Genomic DNA, 14,608 nt, shown 5'->3' with positions numbered 1-14,608 from the left:
TCATCCTTAGGTGTCCAGTGGAGGCAGGGGTTTCTCGGATGTTGATAGAGGGAGACTAGATCTTGCCCCAGGGCAAGTTGATGAAGGATTAGAGTCTTCTTGCGGTTGAGGACAAGACCGATTCCTCGGTATGCTTCTGCAAAGGTGTCAAGCATGGCTTGAAGATTCTCTTTTGAGAAAGCGGCGATTGTGATGCCATCCACATTCTGTAGTTCCATGAGCAATGTCAGGTGTCTTTTTCTTCTGGGATTTTATTGGTTTAGGTTAACATTTTTCCATCCATCCTGCAGACGATGTCCACTGGGAAGCTTGTTCTTGACAAGGTAAAAGAAAGGATAGTCATGATGAAAATAGAGAAAATGGTGGGGGGGGGGGGGGGGGGGAGAAAAGAGAGAGATGACGACACATCCCTGCTTGACTCCAGTCTTGGCGTCAAAGGTTTCGGTCTTATTTCTGTTGGTGAGGACTGTCGCCGACACCTTGTAATGGAGGAGTTGGAGGATGTTGATGAATTTGGCTGGACAGCCAGCCTTTGACAGGGTCTTCCAATTGACTGAGTAAAAAGCCTTGGTCAGATCGATGAAGGCCATGTAGAATGGTTGATGGTGCTCCTGGCATTTCTCTCGAATTGCCGAGCAGTGAAAATCATGTCCGCTATTCCACGGTTTGGTGGGAAGCCACACTGTTTTTCAGAAGGATTTCTGGACGCGGTGGCTGGCTAGGATTCAGGTGATGATCTTCACAGATTTGGAGGGTAGGGAGATTCATCAGTCGTTCTCACAGTCCATTTTATTTAATATGGTGGTGATGATGGCATTCCAGAGGTTGGCAGGAATATCTCCTCTTTCCCAGATTTTCAGCAACAGCGATGGAGATGACGGGTAATCTCTTCTCCTATAAGTTTGAAACTCTCCGCTGGAATCACATCCACTCAATGTGGTTTTTCCATGTTTAATGGCGGCTTTAACTTCATCCATGCTTGGTGTCAGTCCCAGTTCATCTTTGATGGGAAGCTAGGGGATTTCCTCAAACACATCCTCATCTGAGATTGTATCATGGTTTTAGGAGTTCTTTGAAGTGTTCTCTCCAAAGGCTGATGTTTCCTCTGTTTCTCAAGAGGATTCCGCCCTTGCTCCACACCGGTTTGAGGCCTTGGGCACTGGGTCCATATATTGCCTTGGTGGCACGGAAGCAGCCCTATGTGTCCTGCTTATCAGCAAGGGGTTGCAGCTCCTTAGCTTTCTCAGTCCACTATTGGTTCTAGATTTCTTCTTTGTACATCCACCTTGACTGATAGATGAGCTTTCCCTCTTTGCCTTGCTAGTTATGTTTATGTTGCTTTGTCAAGCGCAGAGTTTTCTTCTTCTTGTTGACAAGGTCTTGGATGGTGTGGTTTTTCTTGTTAAATCAATCTTGGTGTTTCCTGGTCTTGCTGCTGATGGTTTCTTCACATCTTGAGATGATGGCTATCTTCAGCACTTTTTGGTTTCTGGAAGGGGAGGGACACAATTGTTTCAAGGACACCTGGCGGCACGAGGAGGCCCAGAAATGGAGCCTGAGAAAGGAATACCAGTGATCTAGAGTCCAAGGACCAAACCCACCTCCCGGAAACACCTGCCAAGTGTGTGGTCGACTATGAGGCTCACCAGCAATACAAGAAACGACAGAACCCATTACCAGCAATACAGAGTTTCTGAGGTGGACAATCATAATCCTTTGCATGTGATCACCGAAGAAGACACCCTTCACTTACAAAATAAGATTCACATTTGACACTTTTGAAAAACTTTGTGAAATTGTTTTAGAAGGATTTTAGTCATAGAATAATAAGCAGAAACAGTCATCATTCAAATTAATTTTATTCTCTACTGACTGATACTGGTGAGTTATTCACTTCCTGCATCTACAATCAGAAGCCATGACTCGATAAAAAATATATAATGTATGACGGTCTCTCTGAGAGAAAGATCTCTAAATTACCACAAGAGGGCACTCAATCCATAGAAGTGCCTATATTCAGCTTAAGGTTTTGAATTTTTCTCCACTACAATGGGAATAAAGGTTTTCTCTTTGTTAATAAATTCTGACCAGAATTATTCCCAGCTTTGACCTAGTCGCTACACAAATTAAATATTTTGAGAGAATTATTTCTTCAAACAATTATGGCAAATGCTACAGCTTGTAAAATATATGTTAGTTACAATATCAGCCACCTCCGAACATAAAACAAGTTTTAGGAAAAAGCAAATCAACTGACCGTAAGAACAGATCATAAGACATAGGAGTAGAAGTAGGCCATTCAGCCCATCAGTCTGCTAAACCATTCAAGTGAGAATCCTCAACTCCATTTTCCAGCCAGTGGTAAACCACGTTATTGTGTTTATTGTATTATATTCACTGTGCTGTATTGTACATACCTGGACTTGTCCAGGCTGGCTCCGCCTGTGGCTCCTCCCCTCGGGGCTTCTGTATAAAAGTGGCAGGTCTCCACCTCCGGACCCAGTTCGGGTCCAGAGGCAGGAGGCTTGCTGCTTAGTGTATTAAAGCTTCAGTTAAGTTTATCACTCGTCGTCTATTATTGACGACGTAATGACGTATCAATTTAATACACTAAACTTCTAAAGATGGACTCTTCACTCAAGATGAACTCCTCACTCAAGTCTGATCACCTGGAACTGGACCCACAAGCAGTTGACGCTACAGAGACTTTTGAACACTGGCTCAGCTGCTTCGATGCGCACCTCACGTCCTTCAACGAAGATTTCACGGACCTCCAGTAGAAGCAGGTCCTCCACGCACGGGTGAGCCCAAGAATCTTTAATCTCATCAGGGACGCCCCCTCGTATGCGGAGGCGATAACGCTGCTAAAAGGACATTATGTGAAACCAGGTATATGCTAGGCTCCTCATCGCCACGAGACGCCAGCCCCCTGGGGAGTCACTCGTGGAATTCCTGCGCGCCTTGCGCATCCTGTCAAAACTGTGACTGCTGGGCGATATCGGCTACCCAGCACGCGGAGCTGCTGATCAGGGACACTTATGTCGCGGGCATGCACTTGAACTATATCCGCCAGCGTTTATTAGAAGGGGGGGACACTCGGCCTCCCAGAGACAGTCCAGCTCTCCAACTCACTGGAGGTGGCCTCCCAGAACATGGGGACCTACATCTCGGAGGCGCGGCATCCTCGTGGGCGCAGCCATTAACCGACCCAGGCGCGACGCAAGCCTGTGCCGCGCACCAGCCCGCCAACGTCAGAGGCCCGAGGTGCTACTTCTGTGGCCAGAATAATCACCCACGACAACACTGCCCGGCACGGAACACGACTTGTAAAGGCTGTGGGAAGAAGGGTCACTTCACAAAAGCCTCCCAGGCCCGACCCCCCCCTCCCTAAATCATCTAGGCCCAGCAGCGCTGCCTGTCGAGGGCCCTCCCAGCTGCCGCGCCACCCGCCATGTGCGACCAGTGGGCGCCGCCATCTTTAAACTCAGCCGACACGTGCGACCCACGGGGCCGCCATCTTGGACCTCGCCCACCACGTACGACTCATGGGACCCCGCCGCTGCCTCCCAGGAATCCAGCTCGCCCGGCTGCACGCTGGCCGCCGCTACCGTCGACCGTCTTCCGACACTCGCCTCCGTCACACTGGACCAGTCCCGGCCGTACCACCTCGCGAAGTCTACAATGACCATCCGGATCAACGGGCTCGAGGAGGCCTGCCTTTTCAACTCCAGGAGCACAGACAGCTTCATACACCCAGACACGGAAGTTCACCTCCGGGGTCTCGCTTCCATCCTGGCTGACAGTCCCGGGGCCCGTCCTTCTCCACCAGCACGCGAGGAGCCATGAAACCGACCCCCTCGTCAAGAAGGTCCTGCTGCTCCATGCGAACCCCCAATATGCAGACGTGACACACCAGGACGTGCGGCAGAACACGGTCTCCCTTCGGGATTTGGCTCCTGCAGGCTCCCTGTCGACAATCACCACCACCCCCGACCCTACACCGTCTCCCTCCACCTCCCTCATGAACTGACTACGTCAGGCTCACCAAGGACAATCAACCCCCCCCCCCCCCTTTCGCCAACTCAACATCTGGGTGAAGAAGACGACAACACGCTCACGGACGCTCAGGTCCAATGCCGGCGCCAACACCACAGCCGGGACTGAGGCGGTCACAGCGGAAGGTCAAGGCCTCTGACAGACTTGACCTTTTAAGGCACATCACCCCCGCCGGACTTATTTTAAACAGGGGGTGAATGTGGTAAACCATGTTGTTTTTAATGTATTATATTCGCTGTGCTGTATTGTACATGCCTGGGGTTGACGAGGCTGGCTCCGTCTGTGGCTCCTCCCCTCGGGGCTTCAGTTTGAAAGTGGCAGGTCTCCTCCGCCTCCAGACCAAGTTCGGGTCCAGAGGCAGGAGGCTTGCTGCTTAGTGTATTAAAGCCTCAGTTACGTTTATCACTTGTCGTCTATTATTGATGGTGTATCACTGCCTTCCCGCCTTATCTCGGTAACCCAGAAGGCCATAAGATATAGGAGCAGAAACTGCAATATTCCCAGCTGGAATTCTCTATCATATTGTCATACACTTCAGACAGTTTGTAACTCAATAATGAGAAAACGTTTCGATTGTTAAAAACAAAGTGCAGTTCCCATTTAAGTTAGGGAAGCTACAATTATTATTCAGGTATGCCTATAGAAAGCATATAGTCCCCGTTTCTAGATACCAGGAATTTATTTTTAAAAATCCAAGTTTCACATTGATCTGAGGACCTTTACATTGCCACAGACAGATTCACTATTTACAACAGTTTTACAACTCTTCCCAGCCTTTTCGTGAATGCTTTCCAACCATTTCTACATGACAGAAGTCAGCTTATCTGTCTCTTAAACATTTAGCTGCTCATTCCTTCACCTCTATTTCAGGTTTTAACAGAGATTACCTATCTTGCTGCTGTGGCAAAGGATCTACATCCAAAACGTTAACCCATATTTTCTCTTTGAGATCAATGCAGAAAATGCTGGAAGCACATGGGTCATCTTAAATTTTAAGCATTTAAATATTTTAGCCTCCTCAGCATGTGAAAGAGATATTTCCCCTGTTATCTTAACACGTCTCCACCTCATGAAGCAGAATATAGATGTTCATCTCACTTTTCACAGATTGACTATTCGATCAGAGTGCAGGATTATCAAACCGAGATGGCAACTGGAAATAATCCAGATTCTGGAGGATGGGGTGGGGAAGTGGATTGAAATAGAGGGAAGAGAGAATATCAGTGCAGAAGTCTGGTAGTCGGTATTACGGTACCTAGGTTGAGGCTGTAAGATCATTGGTGTGGGAGGTACCTGAGACAGAAAGATCATTGGTGAAGCCTGTCTGCTGGTTCCACCCAGTAAGGCGGAGTATAAGAGTCTGTGTCTCCCTAGCAGCCGCATTCTGTACCTGCGCTGCTGGAAGAAACATCTAGTCCAATAAAGCCTTCAATTGTCATCCAATCTCGCTTCTGGAGTCATTGATCGAGCATCAAGAAGGCCATTCGGTCCATCGAGTCTGCACTGGCTTTCTGAAAGAACATTCTACCTAGTCCCACTCTCTTCCCATATCACTGTAACCTTGCACATTCATCCTTTTCAGAATGCAATCCATTTCCATTCTGAATACCTTGATCAAACCTACCTCCATCACCCTTTCAAGAAGTTTGACCTAGACTAAACTTTTTCCTCACATCACTTTTATTCCTTTTGATTGTGCCCTTTAGTTCTTAATGCTCTCTTTAATGGGAGAAGTTTCTCACTACTTACTCTAGCCATACCCCTCAGGTTCCTGAATACCTCTATCAAGTCTCCTCTCAGCCTTACAGTTTCAACCTCAATCAATGGTCCCAGTACAGACTCTTGGGAAACCCCTTTCTCCAGTCTGAAAACAACTGTTCACCATTATCATTGGTTTCCCATCATGCAGCTATCTTCGCCTTCATGCTGCCACTGCCACTTTTATTCTACTGGCCTCAATATTAGAGGCAAGTGTATTATGTGGCACTTTACAAAACACCCTTTAGAAGTCCATATACACCACAACAACATTGCCCTCAACATCCCTTTCTGTTACTCAAAAAATTCAAATCAAGATCAAGATAATTTTCCTTTAACAAATATTACAGCCAGTACCCCAGCAATTTCCACCCTTATTTCCCTCAGCATCCTTGATCATCCCATCAGCCCTGGTGCTTTATCAACTTTTAAGTGGCAATGTCTTCTTCCTTGTCAAAGACAGATGCAGAGTACACACTTAATGTATCAGACATGCCCCCTGCCTCCATGTGTAATTCTCCTTTTTGGTCACCAATCAGTCCCAACCTACTCTTACTACTCTTTTACTATTTATATGCCTAAAGATGACTTTTGGATTCCCTTCTATGTTAACTTCCAGTCTCTTCCCAATCTCGCTTTGCCTTCATTTCCTTTTTCACTTCCCCTTTAAGCTTTGCATAATTCAGCCTTGTTCTCCATTATACTATCAAGTTGACATAGGTCATTTGCCCCTTTAAAAAAAAAAGATGGAAGAAATAAAAGTAGGGCATTCAGACCATCGAACCTTCTCAGCCAGTCAATAGGATCATGGCTGGTCTGACTGTTGCCTGAACTCCACTTTCCTGCCCGTCACCCCATAACACTGACTCCCTTTCAAATCAAAAATATTTCATAACTCTGCCTGGAACATATTCATTGACTCAACCTCCACTGCTGCCTATGGAAGAGAATTCCCAAGACGAACGATCCTCAGAAGAAATTCCTCCTCATCTCCATCTTAAAAAGGGGACCCCTTATTTTGAAACAGTGCCACATAGATCTAAATTCCCCTACAAAGCGGAAACATCCTCTCAACAGAGAGAATATAGTGTACAGTGCTGGTCACTGCATGATAAGAGGAATGTAATCACACTAGAGAGGGTACAGACAAGATTTACAAGGACATTTCCAGGAATTATGAATTTTAGACATGAGTAACGATTCAACAGGTTGGGGTTGTTTTCTCTGTAACAGAGTAGGCAGAGGAGATATATATTGAAGTGTATAAAAGTGTACAATAGAAAAAAATGGATGGCAAGAACCCATTTCCCATGAAAATAAGTCAATAACATGGGGAAGGGATTGAAACCAATAGTCAGATGGATTGGAAGGGGATCGAGGAGAATTCTTTTCACCCAGAGGTGGTGCAGGTTTCGAAGGCTCAGCCTGAAATGGTGCTAGAGGCAAGAACTCTCATCACATTTAGGTGTAAGTGGAGATGAAATTCCATTCAGGGCTGGGATCAAGGGCTGAAGAGTGGGATTAAGCAGGATTACCAATTTTCAGTCAATTATAGGCACTGGGTTGAATGAGATCCTACTGCCTGTAAATTTTCCATGTTTAAAATAGCAGATAGGGTGACAAAGCAAGCTTTGTCCTTGATGCTACGGAGCTTTTTGAATGTTGTCGGAGCTAAATTCATCGAGGTATATAAAAAGAGTAGTCCAGCAAACTCCTGGCTTGCGCCTTGTACATGGTAGAAAGGCTTTGGGGAGTTAGGAGGTGAATCAGTCTCGATAGAATACCCAGCCTCTGACCTGCTCTTATAGCCACAGTATTTATGTGATTGGTCCAGTGACCCTCAGGATGTTGTTGGGTGATTCAGGAATGGTAATGTCATTGGATGTCAAAGAGAGTGCTGCTATAGCTGTCACCACTGGTGGCTGACAGCCTGCATGGGATGTTGCTTTGTAGTCATTTAGGTGGTTGCAGTAAAGTTAGACTTTTCACCTTAAAACGGTTTGTATTGTGATCCCATGTCTGTGCCAATCTGAAAGCAAACATCTACTGGCATGATGGTAGCATTAGAGCATTCTCACATCCCTCTGAATAAATCAGAGTTTATTTGCCAGAGTTAATTTTAACTTTAATTTAGTCCACAATATTACAGCACCACAATAGTGGAAACTATGGCAGCCACACATCAGGCACCAAAGCAGTGGTGCTTAGGAAAGATTGAGACAAGTCAATTAGTTTGAGCATATACACTTTGAGACACATGATCCCAACTTTGTTCCCTTTCTCACTGATAGCTACATGTGGAGGAGGATTCTTCTCAGTGGATTCAGGGACTCGCCATCACTCAAGAAAAAAAATGAACTTATTGAATCTGATGCTTAGACAGGTGGTAAATCACTGCCCTGTAATTCCATTGTCAAAACATCGCTGTTACTTGCTTTGATAGGGCAGACCATCTGCCTATGTTAAGATTTCCAGGCCATGGATGTCCACCTCTTCAACCTGGCTGATTTCAGATTGCAATAAGACAAGAGAAACGAGGACCTTTTCAACATCGGATTACTTTTTCAGAGGATAACCTCTTGCCGAAAGGTGGGTTAGTCACCACTGTCGATCTCTTGACAAGGGTGAGATGCCATCCTCACTGGAGAACACAATGGTTCTAAAACTGGGTACAACTCAATTCACCCTAGCCTATCACATTTTGGTCATAATCCGCACCTCTGCTTCACCCAAGGTCCAGGACCCTGGTATCTGCCAAGCCAAAAATCACCCACGCATTTGATTCGCTGTTAGATGAGACTTAAACAGCTGCTGATGCCAAGGCTCTCCATGCTATTGCCTCCTCCTACCAGGAGCACTGGACTGTTTCACAATCTAACAAAATCAGATCTCGTAACCCCCACGCCTTCATGTACACATCTGGTGTCTTGCCCATTATGTCAGCAAGCAGGCCAACCAGGTAAGCATTTTCTCAGCAAATGGAAATTACTGCCAGGTCAAGAACACCATTACATTGCTGAAACTCATAAGGTAGCTGCAATCTTAGATGAGATCATAGTGATGACATCTTGGACATTCCTTTAGATGAAGTGGATGGGACACCTGCCCACTGGCCAAAGGAATCAGCTACACTCCATGTTCAGATCTGTCAGTCACCCTCATTAGAGCCATTTTTATATTATCAGCTCAAATTGTTCACCCACCGTCGATGCCATTGAATGGTTACAGCTGGCCACCATACTTGCATTGCCTCCAGACACTGTCATCCCCCAGTCTTTGCATGACTCTGGTGGTTGGCATCTCACTTTCGGTTATCAAGCATGAGCAACAATTTACTTTGACAAGTAAGTGTGTGTGGCACTTCTTACATGGTCATTGGCATAATTGCAAATTAACAACAGGAGTGTCCTTGATGGATACTCTCCTCCAGTTGCGCAAAGGACTTTGTCCACTGGAATGTCCCTTAATTGTCATAGAGACGGATCCTACCGAGTGGTTTTTCTGCCCTGTTAGGAGACAAGCTGCTTCTGGAACAGGAAATTACTATTGAACTTCGAACATCCAAGAACACCTATAAGAACCCAGTAGCAGAGAACCCAGAATGAGAATTAAAAGGTCAGCTCTTGCACCACATGGAGGCCCCATCACATCTTGATCTCCGTCCATCACCACAGAACAAAATCATTATTCTCAGGGCCTGTTAGAGATTTATGGACCAGTTCGCCAATATTCAGATTCTCTTATCCGAAAAAGGATTACTGAGACTTAATATCGACTTTTGTCAGGTCAATCATCTGCAGTCAGAAGTACAAGGCCCCTCAAGGAGAGCAGCCAACATTCACTTCAGTTGACCATACTACTTGGTCACCTCTGTCGATGACAGCTGGTGCAATCAGATTCATTGATTCCCAGGTCTGTAGCATAACTTGAAAATTTGTTTTTACAATAGCCAATTCTTTTTTAAATTCCAATTAAGGTGCAATTTAGCATGGCCAATTCACCTACTCTGCACATCTTTTTAGGTTGTGGGGGTGAGAATGTGCAAACTCCACATGGACAGTGACTCGGTGCCGGGATTGAACCAGAGTCCTCGGCGCCATGAAGCAGCAGTGCTAACCACTGTGCCACCATGCCGCCTTGGTCTGCAGCACAAAGAGTGAAGAGATCGGAATGCTACAAGTTCCCATCCCTCTGCATCGATTCTGTGATCAGTTTCACTTCCGGCTATAGTCTTATCACCTGGCGAATGCTCCCTGCCCGTCCAGCTGGTTCCTGCGAAACTTTACAAACCGACTGACCTATCTCTGCCCTCCATAGCCCCAGTGGTGTCAGAATTGTCAGCTACCGAGCAAACCATGCAAACTCCTCTGACAGACCCCATGATCCTGCCTCCATCACCACATTGGGACAGATCCCGGAGCTGCCCCCTAGGACCACTTCAGTCTTGCAGCCCCCAGCTCAGGGTTCTGATGTCATGGCACCGGCCTTTAGTCCGCCCATCAAGACGTCAAGTGTATCACTCGTCCTGTACCTCATTGCTTATAAACACGCCACTCGTCAGAACTTTTCCACAGATAGTGAATTTAATACTTTTGGATTGATGCTGGTAATCAGGTTCTGAAGAATCCTCTGTGAAATGTATGTGTACCCAGTATGTGCACCATTTGTTATGATCCTATGCATGTATTAGGAATGACTTTTGCAAATACATTTTTATTTCTTAGGTTGGTAAGCAAACATATGTGGCACAGATGTTTACTTGAGTGCGCATTTCGACTTGTGGACATGGTTTACATGTATTTGTGGGTGGCAGGGTAGCACAGTTGCTTCACAGCTCCAGGGTACCAGGTTTGATTCCCGGCTTGGGTCACTGTCTGTGCAGAGTCTGCACGTTCTCTCCATGGGTTTCCTCCAGATGCTCTGGTTTCCTCCCACAATCCAAAGATGTGCGGGTTAGGTGGATTGGACATGGTAAATTGTCCTTCGGTTAGGTGGGGTTGTTGGGTTACAGGGATAGGGTGGAGGTGTGGGCTTCAGTAGGGTGCTCTTGCCAAGAGCGGGTGCAGACTCAATGGGCCGAATGGTCTCCTGCCACACTGTAAATTCTATGATCAAAATTCTATGGTCATCTGAAGGGGAACAAGGTGGGTCATCTCAAGAGGCACAAGGTGGGAATTTGATGTACATGTAAGAGGGAAATAAAGGTATTGCCCTCTGGTGGCTGGGAAATCTGTGGTCCAGCAGGAGTGTGGTCTTCTTGGCTCTTTGCTTTCGACTATTGTTTTGGTGGCTGCTGTTTTGTTACCTGTGTGGTAGGTAATATGTGCTACTCAAACCTTGGTTAGTGACGAGGTCTTCTGAATCTCGATGAAGACTCAAACTCGTCCAATAGTAACAAAAGGTTTATTGAGCAACTATAACAATAATTGCATGAGTTCTTTACTTTAACACTAGTGATAAGGTTAACAAGATCTAACCCCGGTATCTATATGTAACTACATTAGCCATCTGAACTAGTCTGCTATTGCCCTGGTCACAGTGCACCCAAGAGAGAGAGAGAGAGACCCAATTAACCCCTTGTGTGCATGCACATATGGCGATCACTACAGCTGCATTAAAGTTCAACATTTACACCTTAAAAACGGTTTGTATCGAGATTCTGTATCCGTGCCATTCTGAAATTAAACACATCCTGCTGACAAGAGATAGTTTAAACTCTTGCCACTAATCAGCTCAGATCACCTTGCTCCTTGTTACGAATACAGCATTCGGATAGAGCCTTTAGTTTAGTTTTTTCACCATTTTCCCTACTCAGACCCCATCTGCTCGTGCACTCATTCATTTGTACACTTTGTCCTTTCCAGTCACAATCACTGATCCTATTGTTACCCTGTATGAATGCCTACAATAATGTTATAATCTTTATTAGTGCCACAAGTAGGCTCACGTTAACACTGCAATGAAGTCACTGTGAAAACCCCCTAATTACCACATTCCGGACTTGTTCAGGTACACTGAGGGAGAATTCAGAAAGTCCAATTCACCTAACAAGCACATCTTTCGGGACTGAAGTGGGAAGAAACCGGAGCACCCAGAGGAACCCCATGCAGGCATTGAGCCAAATGGGATGCCACTGCTCTGCCCATCTGCCCAGCCCATCTATATCATCCTGTAATCTAAGACTTTCCTCCTCGCTAATTACCACACTGCCAATTTTCCCAAGCCGGGAATCGAACCTGGGACCCTGGCGCTGTGAGGCAGCAGTGCTAACCACTGTCATGTGCTACCGTGCCTCGACCTTTCTAACTCTCCCCTCATCGGGACCCTCCCTCCCACTATTTAGCCTTCTCTGCTCTACAGCCCTCGTTATTCGATACACCTTCGCCCACCTCAGCATAGATCGATCAAGTGAATTCCCTCAGTCCCATCCACTCTTTCGGAAAACCAAGACAATCCCCAAGACCTGAAAACAGCCCCAGATTTGCTCAGCAGTTGGAACTAGTCGCTGAGTTAACAATGCTAGTTGGATGTCACCGGTAGGCGGGCCGGCAGCTGGTTTGTTCGCTGCTGCCCCCCAAAAACTTCGATGGAAACAACCAAGTTTGGTCAAAGTCAAACCCGGCTAGTTCTCATTCAGCAAGAGGTAAAAGCCCGCAACAATAAAAAAAAACCCGCCCAAACTCTCAAGTGCAGACAGAGCCTGGACTCTGGACGCAGTTATTATGTCGGAGTGGATGGACTCCGTGCTGCTGCTGACTGAGGTCTCACTGCCAGCTTTTCTGTCAGAAATAACTCTTTAATCCATCACCAATCACGCAGAACCTAGTAACTCTCCAAAACTCAGCCCCGAAGTTTCTCTCACCCTGCAAGGTTTTTGTTATTAGGCTATTCAATGCGATCTATAATTACAGCCAGTGTCTGAAGGTCAGTGTTCAATGGTAACTGTTAACCGCGCCTTGCATTATACACCAGGACCGGGATTCCTGTCCGGTTAATCTTTCAAAAGTTACACACCAACCGCAATTCGAAACTAGTTTGTTTCATCGATCAACCGCCACAAACATCTATCGCTACCGAACCTTCCAGCAACACAGACGTGGTGTGTTTCCCCCTTTCCTTGGCTGGGCTCTGCCTTCGGTTTATTCATTTATAATGTCCCACTCGAGGTTTGTTGTGGAGACTCACACTGTCCGCTTGTTCCCACGCAGCCGCCTCCTGGCTCCGGCGACGCTTCTGCACCGTGACCAAGTACTCCATGGACAAACCGCTGCCGACGGCGCTTCTGCCTCCTGAGTGAAAGTTGGAGCTGCTTCTACTTTCACCACGACCGTACTGCCGCCCTCCAGACTCTTCGGCTGCCGCTCGGCCACCTCTTCGGCTGCACTCGGCCGCTTCCGCTCGGGCACCTCTTCGGCTCAGCTCGGTCGCTTCCGCTTGGGCACCTCTTCGGCTGCACTCGACCGCTTCCGCTCGGACACCTCTTCGGCTCAGCTCGGTCGCTTCCGCTCGGGCACCTCTTCGGCTCAGCTCGGTCGCTTCCGCTCGGGCACCTCTTCGGCTCAGCTCGGTCGCTTCCGCTCGGGCACCTCTTCGGCTCAGCTCGGTCGCTTCCGCTCGGGCACCTCTTCGGCTCAGCTCGGTCGCTTCCGCTCGGGCACCTCTTCGGCTCAGCTCGGTCGCTTCCGCTCGCCTCCAAATCGCAGCGCGCGAGGGCTGCGTCAATCGACCGGAAATTATGCTCACGCGCCGGCGAATGGCCGCTAAACCAATCAGGGCGCACGCTCCGGCCACGTGCTAATTCAAAGCCCAAACGGTTGTTGGAGCGGATGGGCTGTTTCATAGCACTGTCAAGGCTGCTTTATAGACAAATCTCCAGAACCAAAAAATTTAACTTGTATATTAGGAAAGAAACAGAATGATTGGAACCACAATCAGCACGAGCATTACTCTGCAGGCAACCCTCAAACTCTAACAAATTGATAATCTCTGGGCGGCACGGTAGTACAGTGACTACACAGCATCAGGGACCTATCTTCAATTCCTGTGCGGATTCTGCACCTCCCTGTGTCTGCGTGGGTTTCCTCCGGGTGCTCCAGTTTCCTCCCACAAGTCCTGAAAGACATGCTGTTAGGTAACTTGGACTTTCTGAATTCGCCCTCTTGTGACAGGTGCTGGAATGTGGCGACTTTTCACAGGAACTTCATTGCAGTGTTAATGTAAGCCTACTTGTCACAATAAAGATTATTATTACCAGCTCTCTTCTGTGCCCATCCATACCCAGTTTCTCCAAGCCTCTCACACATCCACTCCTTGCTGCACAGGTCCTAAACACCATCCTTTCATTCAGGCAACACCAACATTCCAAATTTTTGATGTGGTTCCTTGGACAATCTTCCAACCATTTGTTTCTTCTCCAGCTCCAGGTGATTAGAAAGGGCTCGGGGTTGAGGGTGTAGCGCAGACTGGATTGATGACAAGGCAGTGCTCCAGTCAAAAAAGGGATATAGACAGGCTCAGTGAGTGGGCAAAAAACTTGGTAGATTAAATCTAATGTAGGAAAATGTGAAGTTATGCACTTTGGTCGGAAGAATAAAGGAGCTGAATATCATTTCAATTGAGAAAGACTGCAACAAGCTGTAGCACAGGGGGACTTAGAGGGTCCTCGTGTATAAATCACATAGCTAGCATGCAATTTTAGCAAATGGAATGTTGGCCTTTATTTCAAAAGGAATAAAGTATAAAAATAGGGAGTCTTGCAAAAACTATGTAACACCAGATCTCACCTGGAATACTG

General features: G+C 46.9%; 1 protein-coding gene across 1 annotated transcript in view; it reads right to left on the bottom strand.

Annotated features, from left to right (window-relative positions):
* The window catches only part of LOC140392303 (uncharacterized), a 35,769-nt gene extending 21,620 nt beyond the window's left edge, over nt 1–14,149 (bottom strand). Inside the window, exons 1-2 of the mRNA XM_072477619.1 lie at nt 14,066–14,149; nt 13,000–13,608 (exon numbers count right to left, since the gene is read on the bottom strand). Coding sequence (XP_072333720.1) covers nt 13,000–13,608; nt 14,066–14,149 — 693 coding nt within the window. The remainder of the gene's footprint in view (nt 1–12,999; nt 13,609–14,065) is intronic.
* Between the last annotated feature and the right edge of the window lie 459 nt (nt 14,150–14,608).

Source organism: Scyliorhinus torazame, chromosome 16 (assembly GCF_047496885.1).
Source record: "Scyliorhinus torazame isolate Kashiwa2021f chromosome 16, sScyTor2.1, whole genome shotgun sequence".
Classification (NCBI taxonomy): Eukaryota; Metazoa; Chordata; class Chondrichthyes; order Carcharhiniformes; family Scyliorhinidae; genus Scyliorhinus; species Scyliorhinus torazame.
This window is presented reverse-complemented; position numbering and strand designations above follow the sequence as displayed.